Source organism: Cebus imitator, unplaced genomic scaffold (genome assembly GCF_001604975.1).
Source record: "Cebus imitator isolate Cc_AM_T3 unplaced genomic scaffold, Cebus_imitator-1.0 Scaffold517, whole genome shotgun sequence".
NCBI classification, from domain to species: domain Eukaryota; kingdom Metazoa; phylum Chordata; class Mammalia; order Primates; family Cebidae; genus Cebus; species Cebus imitator.
The window spans coordinates 461,373-486,757 of NW_016107832.1; the positions used below are offsets into that span (position 1 = coordinate 461,373).

Consider the following 25,385-nt stretch of genomic DNA (forward strand, 5'->3'; position numbering starts at 1 on the left):
GGAGCAAAAATAAAAATAAAATTGCATTCCCCACCCTCCTTCCAAAAATCCTTATATCCCTTTTCCACTTCGCTTCCCTCTATGACTTTTTTCACCTTCTAATATGTTATATGCTTTACCTATTTTTCTTTTGTTTACTGTCTACTTCCATTAGAACATAAAAGAATTGTTAATTAATTTTAATTTTATGAACCAAAACTAAATAGAAACACAAAACAAAAACCCCAAAACTGTTAGAGCCTTTTCTTTTATTTTTTCTTTCTTTTTGGCCTGTCGAATGCTTACTCCACTGACATTATCTACAGGAGCACTTGGCCAGTTTGTACACAGTGATTCCTTATTCACCCCTAAAGGGTTTCCATGAATATGATGCTATATACACATCTGTACACCCATCCATCCACCAGAGTGATTCTCCAGCTCCCAGAGGGAGTTATCAACTTAAAGCAGGACACCTGAGTTTTCATGTCTTTAGTTGCCTTATCATCATCCCAAATATACATTTCAGGGTTTGTTTTTGTTTTTAAATATACTTTCCTTGAATATGTGCACTGTGGTTAAAATTAAAAACAAAAGTGATATAATAAAATCATCGCTGAAAACAGCTGACCCTCCCATTCATCTGAGAGACTTCATCTGGCTGCAGCACAGTGAGGACTGTATGTGTCCCTGGACAGGCGCCCACGTTGGGGTGGTCTCCAGTGGCACATCTCTTCAGTGGAGTCAGTGAAGGCTCTCGTTGACTTTAAAAAAGGAGGAGGATGAAGAAGAAAAAGGCAAAACAAAACTCCAAATGACAAAGGAATTTCAGTGGGATGAAGTTCCTCCACCACTTAGTGAATATTTCTGGAGCCGCTGCACTAGCTGGGTCACTATGGTGTCTGTGATGCCGGGGCACGCTTCCTCCGCCAGGTAGATGGCCCCTCGCAGCTTTTCAATGGATCCCAAGTTCCCTCTGCACGCCTGGATCTTTTCCTTCAACTCTGCAAACAGAGGAGAAATAATTGTAGATAAACACTGAGAGAAAGGCCTCTTTGGGATGTCTTCTATCTTATTTCTGTCTAAGTCCGACTGCTGAAGAGCTCCATTCTCGAGATTCTTGGGATCTTTTTCTCGGATTGTGAAGATCCAGTTCCCAGAATCGCTGCTGCCTAAGGCTTGGCCATCTGTTTCTGCGTCGGAATCCTCAGAGCTCGAGTTTTCGTGGCTCTGCTCGGCCTTCCATCTCTTGTGGCTGTCGATGAGCTCGGTCAAGTAGGAAGCTTTCTTTGCATTTCGTAGTATAAACTTGTGCATCAATAACTCCTTAGCAGTGGGTTTAAAGCTCATTTTCTTATTCAAATAGGCCTCCACAAACTCCTTGAGGGGTTTGTGTAATTTCCTCCCAACGCTGGTGGGTTGTTCTTTGGAATGAGGAATAAAACTTTCATGGGGTGCAGCCCGGAATGAGGTGGTTCCCCTTTTGCAAGTTCATTAGCTGTATGCCTAGAGACCAGATGTCTGCCTTCGAGTCGTAGGCCGACTGTTTGATGACCTTGGGTGCCATCCAGAACGGGGTGCCCACGGAGGTGTTCCTTTTGATCTGGATGTCCGTCTGCTGGCTGGCCACACCAAAGTCCACCAGCTTCACCTTGCCATGCTCAGACAGCAGGACGTTGGCCGCTTTAATCTGTGGATTTTCTTCTCCGAATGGAGATAATCAAGTCCTTTCAATATTTCTCTTAATATAGTACTGATCTGGGTTTCATCTAATGGGCCAGGTTCTAATAGATTTAGTGCCTCCATCAAGATATTCCATTGTTATCTATAATTTTGCATCCTTTAGATAGGATCCATAATATTTGGTTACATATGGACTGTCACACTGAGTTAGCACTGTGATTTCTTGTTGAATGTCCTCTATCTCATCTTCAGCTTCTTCCAGATCAATGATTTTTATGGCAACCACTTTCTGAGTCCAGTTGTCAATGCCTTTGAACACCTCGCCTAAGGAGCCCTTCCCAATTTTCTCTACTTTTGTAAAAAGCTCTTCTGGATCTGCCTTTAGGTTCTGCATTCCGGGAGGTGAGACTGCACCGGGGAGTGAGTCTTGGTGCCCAGGAAGGCCAATTCCTGGAACGCGATGGCCTGGCTGTGTGCAGCCCTCGGGTGGCAGGGCCAGCCAGAGCCCGAGGCCATCCCAGCCCCAGCCGTCCCGGCTCAGCAGCTGGCGCTGGCCACATCTCCATGCACTGCACGGGGAAGGGGCTGCGGGGACCGCGGGGGCTCACGTGAACTGCCGCCGCCGCAGCCACTGCAGCTCAGCTGGAGCTGGGTGGACTGGGTCCGCCTAGAGCCTTTTCTTTTTTATTTATTTTTTTACATTAAAAACATTATTTATTTTACCTTAGGTGCATATTATATCTGGCATTTCTCCCCATGTTATCCCTCCCCACCCCCCACTGTCTCTCCCCTACCCCCTCAACTGCCCCAGTGTGTGATGTTCCTCTCCCTGAGTCCATGTGTTCTCGCTGTTCAACAGCCACCTATGAGTGATAACATGCGGTGTTTGATTTTCTGTTCTTGTGTCAGTTTGCTGAGAATGATGGTTTCTAGATTCATCCAAGTCCCTACAAAGAACATGAACTCATCGTTTTTGATGGCTGTGTAGTATTCCACTGTGTATCTGTGCCACATTTTCTTTGTCCAGCCTATCATTGATGGACATTTGGGTTGGTTCCAGGTCTTTGCTATTGTACACAGGGCTGCAATGAACATACTTGCGCATGTGTCTTTATAGTAGAACGATTTATAGTTCTTTGGGTATATACCCAGTAATGGGATTGCTGGGTCAAATGGAATTTCTATTTCTAGGTCCTTGAGAAATCGCCACACTGTCTTCCACAATGGTCGAAATAATTTACACTCCCACCAACTGTGTAGAAGTGTTCCTATTTCCTTTTCTAACTCCCCCAGCTGCAACATTAAATGCAAATCTTTGCTTACTGGGCTCCTACCCATTAATTTGACCTGTTCCAACTTTAAAACAGAAACTTTTTGAGGGCAGATAGAGTTACCTGTTTTGTTCACTGTGGAATCCCCAGCATCTCAGAATGCTGTCTGTACACAGGGGGCACTCAAATGATTGCGGACTAAATGAATACTGTTATGCTTGAAACATAAGTTGCAGAAGAATAGGTAATAATAGCTAATAATAAAGCATTTATTATGGACCAGGCAGTGTTCTAAGTGTTTTACATATATTATCTCATTGATATTGTACAAATAATAGAGGTGGATACCATCATCATCATTAACTCATCATCATCATCATTTCCATGTTGCAGATGAGGAAGCTGAGGCAGTGAGACATTAGAAAAACCATAGTCTGGCTTCAGAGTCTGTTTTGTTAGCTACTACGGTGTACTGCCTCTCTTGTGGTATGACACCTTTTATAGTATGTTTAAAAGCATGAGGCCAGTGCAGTGGCTCACACCTGTTATTTTATTTTATTTATTTATTTTTGTGTGTGTGTTCTTACAGTACTTGAAAATATTTAAGGAAAAGATGAAGCTCTGCAGTTTTTTCTATGTGGGATGATTACCTTTTAATTTTTTTATTATACTTTACGTTCTGGCACGTGTATACCTATGTAACACACCTGTTCTTCTGGCACTTTGGGAGGCCAGGGTGAGAGGAATGCTTGAGACCAGGAATTTGAGACCACATGGACAATATAGCAAGAGTCTATCTCTACAAAAAATACAAAAATTAGCCAGCTAGTGTATGCCTGTGGTCCCAGCTACTCCGGAGGCTGAGGTGGGAAGCTGCCACTTATTCCAGCATGGGTGACAGGCAGACCAATGCTGGAATAGAAAGAAAAAGAAAGAAAAGAAAAGAAAGAAGAAAGAAAGAAAGAAAGAAAGAAAGAAAGAGAGAGAGAGAGAAAGAAAGAAAGAGGAAGGAAGGAAGGAAAGAAGGAAGGAAGGAAGAAAGGCAGGCAGGCAGGCAAATATATGTGATGTTAAAAACATGTAATACCACTATGCAAAATAATACTGCACACTGTTAAGGAATGCCCACATATGTGGTGAAAGTGTGAAGATATGCATGGGAATGACAATGAGCAGGTAGTGAGTTGGGTAGTAGTTTTTAAGTTGGAAATCAAATATAATTAAAATTATCCTTCAAAATCTCTTAAGAAGTTGTCAGCACAGATGACTTTTCCTCCAGCATTGGACCCTTTTTCTGTTTCTATGGCTGAGCCCCAAATTCAATAGTTGGCTTTCTATTTCATGTTGTATGGAAATCACCACCCTACCAATTGGCCTGCTGGGATGCTCGCACTAGGAAAGGGGGAGGGAATGAAGACAGCTTGGACCTTCAACAGATTAAGGGTCTTTTCTAATGTTAGGAACAGGGACAGAGTTGCAGCAAGTTGCTCAGTTCAGCCCTCTCTGTGAAAGGACATGTAAATCAGCAGAGCCATATGGCTATCTAGGTCTTTCAGTTTTCAGGCATGGATGGCTCATATCCTGTGATAGCCTTTTCTGCTGCTTATCAATTCCTGTTGTCAACAATGACTTATTTATGTCTGACTCACATCTCCCACTGCAATTTCAGTCAATTTGCTACTTCTCTGTAGATACGGAGAGCAGATGGTCAACATTCTCCTTACAACCTTCCAGGGAATGGAAGATACCCACTGAAGCCCTCCCAGGTGGCAAATGTTTTCCTGACAAAAGAGTTCAAACCTCTTCTATTTTTTTTTGTACAAATTTAATTTTCTAGTTAATTCTTTCATTTGTGCTGTGTTGGATTTTTAACAAAATATGCAGTGTTTTTCTTTGAAAAAAAAACATGCAGAAGATTACAATTCTTACAGTACAAAAGCATGTTCAGTGAACACTGAGTTTCCCTTCCCCCACAAACCCCCCAGTTTCCCTCTCTAGAAGCAACTCTTCTTACCAGGGTTCTTTTCCAGAGAAATTTGATGACATATCCAAGTATATATGAATAATTCTCCTCTAAATTATTGTCTTCATTTCAGCAAACATTAATTAAGCACCTACTATGTGTCAGACACTGTGCTAACTCCTCGGGAAGGGCACAGAAAGAACAGAGATATGTTTCTCTGTCCTCAGGAAGCTTACACTCTAGTCGGGGAGAAAAGCATAGTTTATGAAGTATTGATTGAGCGTCTTCTATGTGCCAGGAAGCATGTGAACCACTGAAGAACATGGAGTTCCTGCCCTACCAGACTTAGTGTTGTGAGGGAGACAGATTAATGAGCAGGCATGGTATGAAATATAAACACATGCCAGAGAAGTGTCAAGATGTTTCTCGGTAATGGCTCCACATTATCTTGTAGGCTGTGTGGCCCCACGTGGGGGACAGGTCACAAAACCTAAGCCCTGTGCCTACTGGAAAGGAGAAGCGGTGGAGTCCTAGACAGGAGCAGTGGTACTGGAACCTGGTGCTGGGCTCTGGGCCAAACACTTTACATAGGTTGTGTTGTTTAATTTCACAGTATTATGAGGTGAGTTCCTTGATCAGTGTTTTACAAATGAGGACACTAAGGGTTCCAGAAATGTTAAGGGACTGGCCACAAGTCACACAGGTGGGACTCAAACTCAAGCCTGTCTTTCTGCAAAGTCTAGGTTCTTATTCACTACTCTGATCAGTCAGTGGGTTTTGTGGTGAATCATGGATGATTCCAATACACCTCCTCCTTCTCTGTTCCCCTGTGGAGAATCCTGGCCTTAAGCTGGGTTGGTTCAGCCTCCTATGAGACTGAATTTTCTATTGAAGGTATGAGATGAAGAGGAAAATGCACTGGTCTGGTAGTCAGGACACCTTGGTTCTAGCTCCTGCTTTACCTTTCACAAGCTCTATGACTTTGGACGAGTCATTCTACCCTTGGGATCTCAGGGGCTTCACCTGTGAAGTGTAGAGGCTGACAGGGATCATCGCTGAATCCTCCATGGATTTGGCGATACTTCCGTCACCCCTAGGGGGCTGTAATGACACCTTCTGGGACAAAAACAACATCCCCTTCTTGAGATGAACACAAAGCCACTTCAGTAAATTTATTTACTTTTGAGGTGACTTGAAAAAGAAATATCCAGTGAAGGTAAATAGCTGGCTTCACCTTACTGACGGAGTGAGATGTGAACATGTTCATGCCTCTTTGGCCTGTGCTTTCTGCTCAGAGTTCTGAACACCACCCCTCCTCCTCCCCACTTTCTCAATGAAGTGAAATGAGCCTTAGTCAAGTAAGCAAGTATCCATTTAATATATCCAATTTAATTAAAGCAATAATCAACTAGGAGCTGAAGATAATCCTTAGTGAAAACTGGGAGAGAGCCTTTCAAATTAATGGGTTATCGCACGGTTGTAATAATCTGAGAACTTTGCCCATGCTGATTTTATGCTCAGGAGAGCAGCTCCATGACGTGCTGTAAGCCGCAAAAAGAGGATCTACCGGGATCAATAAACCCCATAAAGCTAAGAGCAGAGAGGTTGGTTTGATGCAGAAAAGGAGGTGACTGAGGCATGGCCAGCAGAAAATGAGTCTCCTGTTTTGTGCTCCTTTCATTTCACATCAAACATAGGAATTTAGAGACCAGATCTGGTCATTTGAGTGTGGGAAGTTAAAAGAGTACAGTTTTCAGGTAAGTGTCTCTCTTCCTCCCTCTTTCCTTCCCTCACTCTTTCCTTTCCTTTCTTCTTTCCCTCCTTCCCTCTCTCTCTCCCCTTCCTTCCTTTAATTTTTTTCTGAATCACAAAAGTAACAAATACTCATCATAAAATAACCAAATTGCTTGTAATTGTGTCGGGTATAAAACTCAAGTCTTTAATCCTCACCCTTTTTTTTCTCTTTTCCTCTTTCTTTAGTTTTCCTTCTTCCTTCCTTTTATGTTTTTTCAAAATTGTGAAAGTAATGTATGCTTATTGTAAAGGCAAATAGTTCAGAATCATAGGAAGTAAAAAGGAAACATTTAATTCCCGTTCTTCCTTCCTCTTTCCTCCCCTTCCTTCCTGTCTTTCTTGCCTTCCTCTCTTTCTCCCTTTCTCCTTTCCTTTAATTTTTAAAATTACGTTACTAATTTATGATCTTCGTAAAAGAATCAAACAGTACAGAATGGTATGAAAAAGTCCTCAACCCCACCCCCTTTCCTCAACCCACCTTTTCATGCCTTACATGTAGCCTTAACTTATCCCCCCCCCCTTTTTTTTTTTTTGGAGACAGAGTCTCACTCTGTCACCCAGGCTGGAGTGCAGTGGCATGAACACAGCTCACTGCAACGATTGCCTCCCAGGTTCAAGTGATTCTTGTACCTCAGCCTCTCGAGTAGCTGTGCCACCATGCCCAGCTAATTTTTGCATTTTTAGTAGAGATAGGTTTCACCATGTTGCCCAGGCTGTTCTCGAACTCCTAGCCTCAAGTGACCTGCCCGCCTCAGCCTCTGAAAGTGCTGTGAATACAGGTGTAAGCCACCATGCCGGCCCTTATTCCTTTTAATGGTTGCATAGTATTCTGTTGTGTAAATGTCCCATGATTTACTTTTTGGGCACTAGGTAAGTTCCTGAAACATACCTTGAAGTTGTTATAAAAGTTTAGAGGAAATGGAAGAAAAATATAAATTGGATTATTTGCTGCTGAAAATTCCATTTTATAGATAGCAATCATATCCATTTCTATAGCACTTTATGCTTTGAAAATTGCCTATGAAATATCATCTCATTTGATCCTCTTTGAGAGCAGCTCTGCGAAATAGGCAGATTATTATCTCCATTTTTACAGATAAGGAAACTGAGGCCCAGAGAAATTAAGGAACAGAAATATGTATGGCCTCACAGCCAGTTACTGATTCTCAGCCTACTTCTCTTATAGCACTATAAATTTAAGCTGCATTTCATTTTGCAAGTCATAAAAGATTTAGACACCCCCTTACTTCTAAGCTCATAGTTTAGAAAATCCATCCAACTCATACAAATTCCCTTATTATTCTAATGAGAATGGCAGTAGAATACTTGGTAAATATGAAGAGCCTGATTAATGGGTGGTGTTCATAGCAAGCCCAAGATTCATTTGACTTCCTAATTGGCTTCTGTTACATTAAATGTAAAGTGGGTCTATTCACTCCAAATCCCACTTGGAGATAGAAAGAAATACAATATGTTGCATTATCCTATAGGAAAGGAAATTTTTTAAATCAGTAGTAAATCATTCAGAAGTATTTTATTTAAAATCAGAAATGCTCATCAGCACGCTACTGCCAAGTTTCTGTAACATGTTTCAGTAGGATTTGCAGTTTTGTTTGGAGAAGAGGGGGTTTTCAGTGCATTTTCCACATAAGAAGCTTTAGTTACAATTAATTAAGGAGAGAAGCTGGGTGAACGTAATGAAATGGTGATTAGATTTCTCTAAACAGATCTGCTTTAAAAATACAAATGATTTGTCACCAAGGTCTTCTAAATACAAATGATATGTCATCAAGGTCTTCTTGGCTAACATTCCTTCAAGAAGTTTGGGATCATTACAACTACAAGTAATTGAACTGAAATTTGTGCATTAGGGTTGAATGTATCATATTTTTGTTTGTTTTTGAGACAGAATTTTGCGCTTGTTGCCCAGGCTGGAGTATTGTGGTGCAATCTCAACTCACTGCAATCTCCGCCTCACAGGGCCAAGCAATTCTCCTGCCTCAGCCTCCAGAGTAGCTGGGATTACAGGTGCCCACCACTGCACCAGGGTATTTTTTTTTTTTGTATTTTTAGTAGAGATGGGGTTTCGCCATGTTAGCCAGGCTAGTCTTAAAGCCCTGACCTCAGGCAATCACCCTCTCCTTAGCCTCCCAAAGTACTGAGATTACAGGCATGAGCCACTGCTCCTGGCCTCACATTTTGTAATCATGCATTTAACTTCTGTCCTCCCAATAGGGCTAACCGTCCTATGATGGCAGATATCTGTGTCTTGTCTTCTCAGCGCTGTAGTCCCAGTGGGCAACACAGTGTCTGGCACATAGTAGCAATTCAATAAAATTTATTGAGCTAGTGTACAGCTAAATCCATCAGTGAGGTTTCAGTCAGGCTGGATAACTCAGGTAAATGCCTATCATGTGGTTGGCTGACATGATTTTAAGCAATAGGAAAAAATGTTAGGTGGAATGCAAAGGAGAAGTGTGGTCACATACACTTAGAAATTGTCTTTTCTGAATCTGAGCTGGGCATATTTTTGACTTTTTAAACAGATTTAGACAATGAAAGAACGCATCATATATCAGAAGCTTTATGGATTGATTCTCATGTCAAGTTTTATCTTTCTCTCAGGTAAGAAAATATATTCTTTTTGTCTCTTTCAATGTCTCATGTATATAGAAGGCTATAGAAATAAACCGTTTGAAAAATACTACCAGTGGAGATTTGCTTGGCTGCCTGTCAATGGCCACCTTTTGGTCAATATGGCTACAGAAGAAGCTGAAGCTTCAATCAATGAATCAATTCATTCAGCATTCTGTACCACTGTTGGAGAACTGGCCTCAAGCAGGCAGTAGTTTGGACTGCTGCCTTTGACATTTCTTAAAGCAACTCTGAAATGCCATTGGTGGCTAATGCACACCTAATGTTTTTGGGCTGTTTCCTCTCTTCCATAATGCTTTATTTAAAGCTCTCTGAAGCATTGTGATATCATCTTTCTGTTTCCATTATATGTACATGGCAAGAATCATAGAATAATGGGGAAACTGAGATGTGCAAACAGCTGGTAACAGATTCATAATGACAACGGTCATGTGCTCTGGAAGCACCCGGAGCGTCCCTAGACTCTATGACAGGAGTGAAGAGAATTTGTCTCTATTTTGCAGTGCATAGATAAATAAGATGGTTCATTGAAGTAGCTGATAATTTAGAGACTTCAGGAGAAGGTATTGGTAACTGCAGTCTTTTCCATATTAAGTAAATTCTGTTGGTAACATTGCTCATTTAGCACATAAGTATTCGCCTAAAAGGTAATGAATGCCAGTGAGTGACAAGGACTGATGAAATTGACTTGGTTTTTAATTTGAAGGGTCCTCAGGTATGAGAGCTAATCTGCAAAAATACCAAATCATCATCGCCATTAACAGCAAACACTGGCTTCTTGCTGCATGCAGAGCCTGATGGGAAACCATATTTCTTATAATAGAGATTGAAATGGGACCTACGGGGTACAGCGGCAACTCTATCACCTGGCTTGGCCTACCTGCTAAAGAAGTTGATTTATCTTCCCTCTGCCTTTTTTTCTCAAGAGCAAGAAACTGTATTTTCCTCACTTCTTTGTTCAATGCATTCAACACAGGCCTTGACACACAGTTTAGGCACTTGGTTCATATGCGCTGATTCAATGAATTCATGCAATTTGAAATGATTAAAAACTCTCAACAGCTGTATGGTGTTGGGGTATATGACACAAACGCTATTGGGTTTTTGTGAAGCGCTATGGGGCATGGAATAGAGCAATCTAGAATGGAAGAATATAGGAATAGTCATGGAATAAAAAGTGAAGAGTATATGGTACTGAAAAGTTTTCATGGGTTTGTGAGGAACATCACTGGTCAGTGAAAAACATTATTATTAGTAGTAGTAGTATTAGCATTTTGAGACAGAGTCTCACTCTGTTGCCCAGGCTGGAGTGCAGTGGCATGATCTTGACTCACTGCAACCTCTGCCTCCCAGATTCAAGCAATTCTCCTGCCTGAGCCTCCTGAATAACTGGGATTATAGGTGCCTGCCACCACGCCTGGCTAATTTTTTAATGGTCAGTGAAAATTATGTTAGATGTGTGCAGGTCTTCAACCTGCAGAGGTCACTTTAAAGCAATCACAAGGTTTTCCAGACTGTCTAAGTCTCAAATTCATGAGTCGAAATAAGTTTTATTTTCAGGTTATCAAACATTTAATTATAATTGTTCTTTGATTGCTGAGAAATTAATAACTTCCTTCTTGGGGAAAAAAAGACCCTGTCATTGGAAACAACAGCATAACTAAGGTTCAGTTCCCTTCAGGGTCCAGATGAATTACCAGCCTCCCAAATGTGATGGTCATTATGGGGGAGAGATTAAGGCCAGATTAAGCAGAGGTTGACTCAGAGATGCTCTCACTGGGAGGAGCCAGAGTGTGGAGGAAAACTGTCTCCATAGAAGAATATCAAGGGTTGAAAAGGAGAAACCAAATCTGTAGTAAAGTCTATGGGGTGAGAGCAGAACCAGAAAGAAGAGATGAAGACTGAGGTCAAGAGCTGAATAGTTGTAGAACAGAGCAGGAGGTGAAAAATAAGGCATACATGAGAGAAGAGGTCCTAGGACTTAGGCTGTAAGTGGGACTTGGTTTCCTAGTGCTCTTAGTCTGCTCAGGCTGCCATACCAAAATACCACGGATTGGATGGTTTAAACAACGGACATTTATTTCTCATGGTTCTAGACGCTGAGAGTTCAAGATCAAGGTGCCAGATGAGTCAATTCCTGGTGAGGGCCCTCTTCCTGGCTTGCAGACAACTGCCTTCTCTCTGTGTCCGCATAAGGCTGAGAGAGAGAGCTCTGTTTTCTTCCTCTTCTATAAGGGTGCTAATCCCATCATAAGAGCTCCACCTTCCTGCCCTCATGTAAACCTAATTACCTTTCAAAGGTCACACCTCCCAATACTAACTAACACATTAGAGGCTGGGGCTTCAGCATAGGATTTTAAGGGAGTGGGAAACAAACATTCAGTCCATAACATGATTTTCCTCTTACTGATGCTGGCTATTGGCTGTGTAATGGGTATGGGTAGGTTTGGGTTGAAGACATAGGGCTGGAGTAGTTGTCCCAAGGTCTTGCTCATAACATGTGCACACACACACACACACACACACACACACACACACACGCTGCAAATGGAGTATGACAGCCTTTGCTGTCTAAAAGAGTGTAATGTGTTCTGGAGCATTCTTGAGGTGGGAGGCTGGGGTTTTGTGACATTCTTGAGGTGTGAGGCTGGCTTTTTGAGGTAACTAGCTTCTACAGTCAGTACCTTTTGCTCCTATATTGGATAGTCAATTAGTCAATCTGGACTGGAATCAACTTTCTTGAGAAGTTCTCACATATTCAGAGACAACCTGACTAGGAATCCCTTTGACACAGGAGAACCCCAGAAAAGCCATGTTAGAAAGAGCCGTGTTAGAAAATCAGTCCTTATGCTATAGAGACAAACTAGGTCAGGGCAGTCAGGACACAGTAGGAGTGTAGAGGTAAAGAAGCTCTTCTACTAAAAGATATTTGCGTAGCCATGGTTCAGGAAAAGCCCTATCTTTTATTTCTTTGAAAATTTTTATTTTTAAAATTTTACATAGAGACAGGATCTCGCTATGTTGCCTGGGCTGGTCTTGAACTCCTAGGCTCAAGTGATCCTCCCACCTCAGCCTCCCAAAGTGCTGGGATTATAGGCATGTGCAATCCTGCCTGGTCTGTCTTTTCTTGAGAAACTAATTCCATGAGAAAGGAGAAGTGGAGGATAAATTTGAGTAAAAACTCTAAATTTCTGCATAAATTCAAGAGTTGAGCTGTCAAATATGATAATTACTTGCAACATGTGGCCAAGTTTTAATTAATTAAAATTAAATTAAATTAAAAATTCAGTTCTCAATAACGCAAGCGATGTTTTAAGTGCTCAATAGCTGCAGGTGGCTGGTTGCTACCATATTCGGCAGTGCAAGATACAGAACATTTCCATTATCACAGAAAGTTTTATTAGATAGCACTGTTTTAGAAGTTTGTAGAGACTGGCCCTTTGAGAAAAGACATTTGTTTTAAACTGCTTTATGGGGCTGGGTGTGGTGGCTCATGCCTGTAATCCCAGCACTTTGGGAGGCTGAGGCAGGTGGATCACTTGAGATCAGGAGTTTAAGACAGACTGGGCAGCGTGGCAAAACCCTGCCTCTACTAAAAATACAAAAATGAGCCGGGCATGGTGGCATGCACCTGTAATCCCAGCTACTCAAAAGGCTGTGGCATGAGAATCACTTGAACCCAGGAGGTGGAGGTTGCAGTGAGTCAAGATCTCATCATTGCACTCCAGCCTGGGCAATGGGAGTGAAACCCTTCTAAAAAAATAAAATAACAGCTTTATTGAAATATAATTTACAGACCATACAATGCACCCATTTAAAGTATACAATTCAATGGTTTTCAGTATATTTACAGAGTTGCACAACCATCACTACTATCTAATTCCAGAACATTTTCATAAACCCCAAAAGAAATCCAATACTCTCCATTCCTCCCCAAGTACTCCAGGCCTTGGCAATCAGTGATCTGTTTTCTGGCTCTATGAATTTGCCTGTTCTGGATAGTTCAAATAAATGGAATCATACAATATGCAGCCTTTTGTGACTGGCTTCTTCCACTTTACACAATGTTTCCAAGGTTCATCCATGTGCAGCATGCATGAGCAGTTCATTTATTTTTATTGCTGAACAATATTCAATGGTATGGATATGAGTCATATTTTTTTCATTCACCATTTGATGGGCATTTGATTTGTTTCTACATTTCGGCTATATGAATAATGCTGTATGAACATTTGTGTACAAGTTTTTGTGTGGACATACACTTTCATTTCTTTTGTGACTATACCTACGAGTGGAATTGCAGAGTCATATGTAACTTTATGATTAACATTTTGAGGAGCTGGCAGACCATTTTCCAAAGAGGCTGCATCATTTTATATCCCCACCAGCAGTGTATGAAGGTTCTGATTTCTCCACATCCTCACCAACACTTGTTATTGTCTGTCTTTTCGATCATAGCCATCCTATTGGAAATGAATTGATACTCCACTGTGGTTTTGATGTGCTTTTCCCTATGACTATTAACATAAGCATCTTTTCATGTGTAAAAACAGACATTTTGTCTGACAATACTCAAAGCCTTTCAGCTGGGAAATTATGCCTTCTAGACTCTGAAGCATAAATTCTTTCTTTTTAATTTTTTCAGGTACATATTTCCTTGAGTTGGCACAGGCATATCACATTTGTCCAGCATAGGACAGATGAGAAAGGCTCATATAATAGCCTGTTTGAATTTGAACATGTCATTTAGGAGGGTGACTGACCATCATACTCTGTGTCAGGCTAGTAAGTTGTACAAATTTCCTTCATCAACAGAAAAATATTGATAGGGAATTGCACAGGCTGAAAAGTAGGTCTGAAATACTGTTTTCCCCATGTTCATCTCCCAAAGGTGGATGGGCTTCTAGGATCTTCGGCTTGGATTTTTGTTACCTAGGTACTTTTGAGTTGGTCTATGAAGATTGGGCTTATGGGAGCTATTAGCATCACAACATAGAGACCTTGGTAGGGAAGCAGAGGGGCTAGTAATTTCACTGCCAGATAATAATCAGCGGTCCTTCCTCTTCTGGAAATGGCTCCTCTGCACACCCCATTATGCAAATGTAGGGTCCATCTTTCATCTTTCCTTTCTGTCACCCTCCACATCTAATCCATTGAGTCTTGTTTGTGCCACCTCAAAAATACATCCTAAATCTGACCATTTTCTTTTCTCTTCTTTTTTTTTCTTCTTCTTCTCTCTGTCTCTTTTTTAACCATCTCAACTACCTCCGCCATGAGCTGAGCCACCATCGTTTTCTCTTAGATGACTTCAGTAGCCTCCTAATGGTCTCCCTGCTTTCACTCTTGCTCTGTAACAGTCTACTCTCCTCACAGCGGTCAGAGTGATCCTTTAATATGTCAAGTCAGCTCATACCACTCTTTTACTCAAAACTTGCCAGTAAGTTCCACTCAAAATTAAAATTTAATTCAAACTCTTTAATGAAACCTAAAAAGCACTACACGATCTGATCTCCCACTGCTTCTTGGGCTTCACTTACTACCATGCTTCCTCTTTCTCCCTCTGCTCCAGACACACTGGTTTCCTGCTATTGCATAAACATGCCCAGCACAGTCCCACCAAAAGGCCTTTGCACATACTGTTACCCATGTCTGGGTCACTCTTAGTCCACATCTTTGTATCCTGGCTCTTTTTGCATCCCTTGGGACTAAACTAAAATGACTCTTTCTCAGAGAGGCCTTTCTTAACTATCCTACATAATGTGGACATTTCTTTTCCCCTCATCTCTGCTTTTCCCATTACCTAACTCATCAACCTGTCAATTTCCTTCAGAGCACTATATGTAATTTGTGTTTTTTCCTTTACTTGTTTATTGACTGCATCTGTCTCTGGAATGTAAGCTGACGAGGTCGGGGAACTTGTGTGTTATGTCCACTCTATTACTGCACTCTAACACTGACACATAGTCAATGCTCAGTGACTGTCACTGTTGACTAAATAAATTTTTCAGGGAGCTTCTGACTTTGCGAGTTAGGACATCTATTTTTTGGGGTGAGACACAGGCCTTGAATCCAAGATTTGAAGGAACAATCACATGACCTATGTGAGGATAATTCCTGTGCCTCCTATTCCAAGAAGAACTCTTGGCAGGCCACATATGGAGTCAGCAGCCTGGGTACTATAGGAAGGGATGTGTTGAACAACTCTGTGACTGGTGATTGGTGACACAAATGAGGCTCAGGGTTGGATGCTTCTATAACTGGTAGGCTTTGTTTATCTAAGGATTAGCCTGGTTACAAGACCAGTGGAAAGTGTGGGCAGTGAGTGGCAGATAGTCACTCTGATTCTCTGTGGTGTTCACATTATGACCATGGTGATGTGAGTAATAGAGATCCCCAGTATCAGGCGCCTATTGATTATATCTACTCAGACAGCCATGGGGCTGCTAGACCAGAGCCTGGCCTACAAAGTTTTTCAGTGCTCCAGAACATTGATTTGCAAGAATTGTGATTCTAAGACCCGGAAGACTCCCTGCTCAGGTGAATATCTTCTTACCTGCCCCTTTATGAATGGATAGTGCCACTTCCCAGATGAGGCAGTCATGGTCACTCTCAGAGTGGCCAGATTCTTCAAAGTACAAATACAGTTGATGCCTCTGGTGGGCCCTTTTCCTCAAATCTGCTCTGCCTTTTCACCTTGCTCTGATAGGTATTACCAGGTGGTTAGCTGGGTTCTGAGTCTTATACAGTGTTGAGTCAAGTTGTATCTTCCCAGCATTCACATGCTGAAGTCCTAAAACTCAGTACCTTAGAATGTGATCTTCTTTGGAAATAGGGTCATTGAAAATGTAATTAGTTAAGATAAAGTCACACTGTAGTAGGGTAGACCCCTAATCCAATATGACTAGTATCTTTATAAGAATAAAAAGTGTGGACACAGACATGCACACAGGGAGATCACCATGTAAAGATGAAGGCAGATATTGGGGTCATGTGCTTACAGGCCAAAGAACACCAAATATTGCCAGCAAACCACCAGAAACTAGGAAAGAGGCATAGAATAGATTCTCTTTCACAGCTCTCAGAAGGAAACAACTCTGCTGACACCTTGACCTTGGACTTCTACTCTCCAAAACTGTGAGATGATACATGTCTATTGTTTAAACCACCCAGTAAATGGTATGTTGTTATGGCAGCCCTAGCAAACTAATGATACAGACACTGATGCTCTGGCAGGCTCATTGGGTTAGAGTTAAAAAGAGGGAAGCAGGTTACCTCATGGGGAAGAAACAGTGACCAGATCATGCCCAGAGTGCCTGATAATGGAAGAACCTCATTTGTTCTCTTCCCTGAAGGTGGTGCAGGACAGTGCACCTGGAATCACAGTCCCCCAACCTTTGAAACACTTGAACATTTTAAGGAGAAACTTTGCCTTCTAAGAAAGGGTAGAAAACCCTGTATAAGATATGTCTGATGTTACTTGATGCTGTAATCAGCAGAAAACAAAGGGATTTTGCTGGAAAAAACCATTCAGATTGTCTATCGCTTAGAGTTTCAATCCTTTTACTCACTGACTTTTTATTTTATTTTATTTTATTTCTTTATTTTGAGACGAAGTTTTGTTCTTGTTGCCCAGGCTGGAGTGCAATTGTGCTGTATTGGCTTACTGCAATCTCCGCCTCCCGGTTCAAGCGATTCTCCTGCCTCAGCCTTCCGAGTAGCTGGGATTAAGACATCTACCACCATGCCCAGCTAATTTCTGCATTTTTAGTAGAGTTGGAGTTTCGCCATATTGGCCAGGCTGGTCTCAAACTCCTGACCTTAGGTAATCCATCCGCCTCGGCCTCCCAAAGTGCTGGGGTTACAGGCGTGAGCCACCATGCCCAGCCTTACTCACTGACTTTTAAAATGAATGTATTTGTTACTTTTGGGGTCTGACGGGGGAGAGAATTCTCCCTTGATCTTTTGCTAAATGTTCACTAAAACAGAGGGCAGAGCACAAGTTCAGTATACAGTTCAGAACTTCTTCTTATGCCAGATGCTTTATCCCTGATACCTTTTCACGAGGGACAGCACTCCATCTGCCTACCCATTAGCCTCCAACTCTGTGCCCTAATACAGGACACAGCTATTTATTCATTAAACAGCTACAAAGGACCTACTCTATGCCAATGAAGTTGGACCTCCCCATCTCACACTGTACATGAAAATTAACTCGAAATGGATGGAAGATTTAAATGTAAGAACTGAAACTATAGCATTCATAGAGGAAGATTTAAATGTAAGAACTAAAACTATAACATTCATAGAGGAAAGCATAAGGGAGAATCTTCATGACCTTTGGTTTGGCAATAGATTCTTAGAAATGACACCAAAAGCATGAACAATAAGAAAAATTAGATAAAATAGATTTCATTAAAATCAAATACTTTTACACGTCAAAAGACACTATCAAGAAAGTGAAAAGACAATACAGAATGGGAGAAAATATTTGCAGGTCATATGTCTGATAAAGTTCTAGTATCCAGAAAATACAAAGAATGCTTACAACTCAAGGACAAAAAGACAAGGCACCCAACAAAAAAAGGGCAAAAGACTTGAATGCATATTTCTCCAAAGGGTCTATGTAAATGGCAACAAACATATTTTTAAAAATGCTGTATGTCTTCAGTCATTAGGAAAATACAAATCGAAACCACAATGAAGTACTACTCCATATCTTTAGGATGACAATAATAATAATAAGTGGAAAACAACAAGTGTTGGCTAAGATGTGGAGAAATTGGAGCCCTCATACATTGCTGGTAGGATTATAAAGTGGTACAGCTGCTGTGAAAAACTGTTTGGCTGTTACTCATAAGTAAAACATAGAGTTACTATGTGGCCTAGAGATTCTTCTTTTACGTTTATACCCCAAAGAAATGAAAACATGTGTTCAAACAAAATGAATGACATGCATGTTCACAGCAGCACTATTCATAATAGCCAAAAGGTAGAAACAATCCAAATGTCCATTAACAGGTGAATCAATAAATAGAATGTAGGTGGGGCGTGGTGACTCATGCCTGTAATCCCAGCACTTTGAAAGGCCAAGGCGGGCGGATCACGAGGTCAGGAGTTTGAGACTAGCCTGGCCAATATGGTGAAACCCTATCTCTACTAAAAATACAAAAATGAGTCGTGGCGTGGTGGTGCGCGCCTGTAGTCCCAGCTACTTGGAAGACTAAGGCAGGAGAATCCATTGAACCCGGGAAGTGGAGGTTGCAGTGAGCTGAGATCTCACCACTGCACTCCAGCCTGGCGACAGAGCAAGACTCTGTCTCAAATAAATAAATTAACAGAATGGGATGTATCCATATAATGGAAGCTTATTAAGCCATGGAAAAGGATGAGGTACTGATACATGGTACAACATAGATGAATATTATGCTAAATGAAAGAAGCCAGACGCAAAAGGACACATATTGTCTAACTCCCTTTATATAAAATGTCCAGAACAGACAAATCCAGAGACAAAAAGCAGATTAGTGGTTGCCAGGGCCTGGAGGGGAGGGGCAAATTGAGAGTGAGTGCTTAATGGGTACAGGGTTTCCTTTTTGGATGATGAAAATGATCTGGAATTAGATAATGGCGATAGTTGCACAACATTATGAATATGCTAAATACCACTGAATTGTAGACTTTAAAATGGTTAAAATGGTAAATTTTATGTTATATGAAATTTCCCAGTACAAATAAAATGGTGCTTGACACTCCTAGGGCAGTAACAGTCATTTTAGTGAGATTTATGATGAGTTTTCCCTAACACAGAAAACACTTATGCTATGATGTTAAGTGAGAAAAGCAGGGGACCCCATTTTCCTTATAATATGATCTCAGCCTCACAAAAATAAGCAAAGCCTGTGCACAGAAGAAAAACTGAGGAAATATACCAAAATGTTAATGGTGATTATCTCTGGGTGGTGGGACTCTCTGGCTGGCTTTGTTTTCATCTTTTTACTTTCTAATACTTTTCAGTTTTTTCTTTAAGAAAACATGTACAGTATCACTTTTATAGTGGAAAAAAAAACACCTCTTAAAAAAAAGTTAAGGAAGACAATAAATGCCATTTAAAGTAAAAGGAAACAGTGGATAGAGGCGAAGAGACACAGAGGAGCCAAATCAAGAGAGAACACGCTTCAGGGGAGCAATCATGCAATTTGGACTTGAAAATTGCCAGGGAACAGATGGCAGCATCTAAGCAGACATCTGCAGTGGATAGCGAAATCATATGCAAAGACACAAGTGGCCTTTGAAGCAGGCCCTTGAGAGGCCCGGCAGAGAATGCTGCTTGCCTGGCCAAAGAGAAGGGCAAAGCCCCTCTCTGCCTTGTCACAGTCTGGCCTCCTCAGAGCCCTGCTGGAGGCCCAGAGGCTGCAGTGGGGCTCAGCTCTGCTGGTCTTGCACGTGAGGGTGCAAAAGAGATCGTGGAGGAAGGAAGAGGCTTCTGATAGTGACCTTGGCAAACATCACAACTGACATTTACATGGGGTTTCATGGTTTATAAACATTCTCACACACATAACCTAAATGTTGGTTATGATTGCATCATCTTTAATCATGGCCCTGTAAAGTAGGCAGTTATTATTCCCATCTTACCATGGAAGAACAAGGCACAGAGACGTGATATGAGCTATTTATTTAACTTTTATATAGTGCTCTCTGTGTGCCAGACACTGTGCTCAGCACATCTACTGCTTATGTTCACACAGCTAGTAAGGGCAGAACTGGACCCAAATTTGACTTTTTATACTGCACTGCACCACCCTTCTGCATATGTCTAAGCAGAATTTACCTGTATTTGCAGAATGTTAAGTAAGGCCACAGTGATTCTATCTATCTATCTATCTATCTGTCTGTCTGTCTATCTATCTATCTACCTGCCTACCTATCCATTCATTCGACCATCTCTCCAGCCATCATTCATTTATCCATCCATCCATTCATTTATCTTTATTTTTCTGATTATAAGTGTAATACATGATTGTGTAAAACACGCAAACACACTGAAATAAGTAACATAGAAAGTAACAAATCTCCCTAAATCTCACACCTAAAGCTAATAATTCTTAACTGTTTAATACATGTTCTTCCAGACTTTTTTCTATGGGCATACTACCTACATATTTTTCTTTTACTTTTTAATAGAATAGTACTGCACCTGCACTTAATGTAAGTCCCATTTCACACAATAGTAAGCCTTGAAAATCTCTCCATGACTATAGAGGCCTATCTTGTTTGTTTTACTATTCCTTTGTATAGAGGTAGCAATTTCCTAAATAGTCACTTATTGATAGATATCCAGGTTTTTCAATTGTTCTTGATTATAAACAATGGTGCAATAAATATCATTGTACTCTCATCTTTGTCTATTTGTATATTTGTTTAAAATGAATTGATAGAAGTGAAATTGCTGGGTCAAAAGTATGCACACAATTATATACAATTAAGAGTGTCATAGATAATGGCAAATTGCCCTTCAGAAAAATACTATTTAATTGGCACTCCCACTAGCAGTGTGTAAGAGTGACTCATTTCCCCAAAAGCTTGCCAACTCTGGATATTCTGTCTTCTAAAATTTTATCAACCAAGTAGGCAAAAATGGTGTCTCCTTGTTGTTTTAATTTGTGCTTAAAAATAGTAAGGTGGTATCTTTTTATATAATTGGCATTTATATTTCTGCTTTTGTAAATTGCTCGTTCTCATCTTTTGGCAACTGGTTTTAACTTAGTATACTGCAGGCTGGGCATGGTGTCTCACACTTGTAATCCCAGCACTTTGGGAGACCAAGGTGGGAGGATTGTTTGAGCCCAGGAGTTCGAGACCAGACCAACCTCGGCAACATAGTGAGTTCCCATCTCTAAAAGAATTTAAAACTTTTCCAGGCTTGGTGGCATGCACTTGTGGTTCTAGCTACTTGAAAGGCTGAGGTGGGAGGATTGCTTGAGCCTGGGAGGTCAAGGCTGCAGTGAACCATGTTCATGCCACTGCACTCCAGCCTGGGCAGCAGAGTGAGAACCCCCTCTGAAAACAAACAATCAAAAACTAAATTAGTATACTGCAGAGAGGAGAGGGCGTTGAAGACCATATGAGATTATGATACATTCTCTTTTAAGGTACAAGTAAGCCCTGGAGATTTATGCTCACCATAAAACCAGTTCTATTACTGGTTTTACTATTTTTTTATAAATGTATTTGACGTCATTTTGGAGGGCTGAACAGAAAACAGCTAATGAACAATAATTGAGACTTGAGTTTCATATTGCTTATTGTCTTGTGGGATTAACTCTTGATTTATTAGCCACACAAAAGATGATAAAGTAATATAATCGCATAAGCCAGGGACAGAAATAAGCATTTGCTCATTCATCTATGGACAGTTCAGAAATAACTCCCTGGCAGGTGGATAGTATGAAATCCTGCACGTGGGAGTGTGTGATGCAGGTGGAATGTACGTGAGTGTGTGTGGGGGCAGGTATATTCATGTGTTTGTTTGCTTTTGGAGAATGTCCACTAGAGGAACAGAGGGAGAGAATACTACATGATCAGAGGATATCTGGAAGCTTTCATTTGGAGGCATCTCCCAGAAGCAGGGAAGTATTTACTTCCTGCTAGCCTCTGTAGTGTTCTGTTATGGCTGTCACTGTTTTAGAATGGTGGTCCCAACGTTACAACTCCAATTCAGGGAGTGGTTACAATTTCAATCTGCCACAAAGCTCTGTATCTCTGGCTTAGGCTGTACTGGCAATAAAATTAGGTTGATAATGAGATAATCCTCAGGTATTTACCTGGTAGCCTGGAGGTGTAAGGTTTGTAGTGGTGATAGGATCATCACTCATCTGTAGCTTCCTATGAGACAAAGGACATAGCCAATGTAAAGTTTCATAGATATTGCCAAATTACTTACCGAAAGACTGTACCTAATGGACATGTCCTTCAGCAGTGTTTGACAAGGTTTTGCATATATCATCTCACTTAATCTTCAGATAATCTTGTAAGGTCATTAGGGAGAGGCTATTGTCTGGCATAGACTATAATGTGAATGGTGGCCCTTAGAGTTAAGGGGGTATACAAAACTGTGGCCCCAAATCTCCATTTCACTGAAGCAGACCTTGAGTTATCAGGAGGTTAAGTTACTTGCTCAAAGTTCCACAGCTGATGAGTGTCAGGGCGTGGATTTCAACCCAGGTTGTCTGACTCCAAAGCCAATGGTAACTGGGGTCTATGGCCATCTAGAGCACTTTAAAACCACTGCAGCACCCTTGGTGAGGAGACAGAAGGAGGCATCAGGAGGCACTCAGGGCAGTGCCATGTCTTCCATTCCTAAGTACAAACAAGTCCCAGAGTTTCAGTATTGTCCAGCTGGTCATTCTTCAGGCCTTTGTCAGTGCTTTTCAGTGAGAAGCAGTCCCCAGAGACAGAATAAATCAGATCATTTGGCTCAGGGAAAGGCATTGGAGAAACAAATTGCTGTTGCACCATGAATATAATAAGGCAGTTAGGTGGGCGGAAATAGTTCTCTTTTGATTATATGAGTGAGGATTATGTGTAGCAAATTTGAATTCCAAGCTGCCTTTTCCTTGGTCTATTCCCCACCCCTTCACTAGCCACACACTTCTTACTGCCTCTCCAAGCTGTACAGCTGGTGTGTGCTCTGGGAACTCTAATCTAACTTTTCATATTAGTCCAGGCAAAATATAATTAGGAAGAAACTCTTCTGCCAAAACAAAAATCACATGCTAATGTCAAATAGAGATGATTTTTGTACATCTACTATTTTTGCTTATTTGCACCAGTATTGACTCATAATTATATTGTATAATTCAGATTTGAATATACTGCCAAATACAATAAAACAATTTTTAACAGAAATTTCATTTGTCTTCTCTTTCCCCTCCCCCAAATTTGGACAGATACACTTTCACTAAAAGGAAAAAAGCTGGATTTTTTGGGAAGAGGTGACACATATGTAAGCCTGATAGACACCATTCCTGAACTCAGCCGATTCACAGCATGTATTGATCTGGTGTTCATGGATGACAACTCAAGCTATTGGATGGCCTTCTCCTATATTACTAATAAAACCCTCCTGGGCAGAGAAAACATAGATCTTGGACTTGCAGGAGACCATCAGCGGCTAATACTATACAAACTGGGAAAGACCTTTTACATCCGTCACCACCTGGCTTCATTTCAATGGTATACAATATGCTTGATATGGGATGGTGTGAAAGGCAAATTAGAACTCTTCCTGAATAAAAAAAGGATACTTGTAGTGATGGATCAACCACACAACCTGACACCTCATGGGACTCTGTTTCTAGGGCACTTTCTCAGGAATGGGAGCAGCAAGGTTAAAAGCATGATGCCTAGCTTTCCGGGAAGCTTGTACTACTTTCAACTCTGGGACCACATCCTGGAAAATGAAGAGTTTATGAAGTGTTTAGATGGAAATGTAGTTAGCTGGGAAGAGGACGTTTGGTTTGTCAACAAGATCATCCCAACTGTTGACAGGACACTGCGCTGCTGTGAGTAACTTACGAACTTTTTTCCTTGGCAAGGGTAGTGATGATGTGGTACTCCTCTGCTCCCAGTGACCCAAAGTTGCTAGTTTTGTCATCATTTTTTAATGTGGAGCACATACTGTTTTCTTTTACCTTTATTTTGATATGATTTCAAACTTACAGAAAGATTGGAAGAATAGAAGAACTTATATACTCTTTACCCAGATTCACAAATGTTTAACACTTTACCATATGACCTATTCTCTCTATATAAATTTATCTCCTTTCTCCCCCTCCTTACACACACACACACGCACACACACACACACACACACCACTTATTTGTTTCTAGGTCATTTGAGAGTAAATTTAGGGCATAATTCTTTGTCACCCCTAAATATCTCAGTGTTTAGTTCCTGAGAATAAGGAATTTTCTTACTTAACCATGCTATAATGATCAAAATCAGAAAATTTAATGTTGATACAATGCTAATATCTAATTAACACTTCACATTCACATTTAACTTAAAATTGTAATAACTACAATTATCCTAGTAATTTCCTTTATAACTCTTTGTTGCTTGGCCCAGGATCCATCTCAGGATCACACATTACATTTCCTTGTCATGTCTCTTTAGACTAATCTGGAATAGATTCTCAATCTTTCCTTGTCTTTCATGACCTAGACATTTTCAGCATACAGTCCATTTATTTTTTCTCTCAATTTATATTTGTCTAATATTTCCCATAATTAGATTTAGGCTATGAATTTTTGGTAAGAATACCACAGAAATGATGTTAGATTCTTCTCAGTGCATCACATCAGTAGACAAACGGTGACAATTTGTCTCATTACTTATAATGATAACTTTGATCACTTGATTTTGGTAACATCTGTCATATTTCTCCACCATAGTTATTTTTTCCTTTGTAATTGTTGAGTAATTTCTGGGGAGATATTTGGAGGTTATATAAATATCCTTTTTTTACCATGCTTTTTTCACCCACTAGGTTTTACATCTTTTCATGTTTCTTGCCCGATTCAGGAATCACTATGATGTTTGCAAAATAATGATTTTTAAAATTCAAATTTTTTTACATTTATTAGTTGGCATTCTATTGTAAGAAAGAGCTTTTTCTTCTTCCATATTTATGTGTTTCTTTATTTAAGACATGGGTTCTCACTCTGTTGCCAAGGCTAGATTGAAGTGGCATGATCATAGCTCACTGTAACCTCTAACTTCTGGGCTCAAGTGGTTTTCCTGCCTCAGTCTCCTAAAATTCTGGAATAACAGGTGTAAGCCACTATGCCCAACCTTATTTATGTGTTTATTTATTTCAACATGAACTCCTGGATTCTCATTTTATTCAATGGGTTACAATCTGTTACTATCATTTATTTTGATGTTGGCCCAGGGTTGATCAGTGAGAGTACTTCAGTCTGGCTCCTGTGTCCTTTTGACACATTCTCCATCATTTTGGAGCATTTTCTTAATCTCT

The 25,385-nt window shown here is 40.7% G+C and overlaps 1 protein-coding gene and 1 pseudogene across 2 annotated transcripts in view; one reads left to right on the top strand and one right to left on the bottom strand.

Moving 5' to 3' along the window:
- Positions 1-593: 593 nt before the first annotated feature.
- Positions 594-2,081, bottom strand: LOC108292982 (annotated as a pseudogene). Its single transcript, XR_001820520.2, has one exon. The product of XR_001820520.2 is annotated as a serine/threonine-protein kinase 24-like (transcript).
- Positions 2,082-6,490: 4,409 nt separating this feature from the next.
- Positions 6,491-25,385, top strand: part of ADGRG4 (adhesion G protein-coupled receptor G4) — a 112,328-nt gene continuing 93,433 nt past the window's right edge. The window contains exons 1-3 of the mRNA XM_037733336.1: positions 6,491-6,653; positions 9,237-9,315; positions 23,295-23,909. Of these exons, the coding sequence (XP_037589264.1) occupies positions 9,246-9,315; positions 23,295-23,909 (685 nt within the window). The 5' untranslated portion in view covers positions 6,491-6,653; positions 9,237-9,245. The remainder of the gene's footprint in view (positions 6,654-9,236; positions 9,316-23,294; positions 23,910-25,385) is intronic.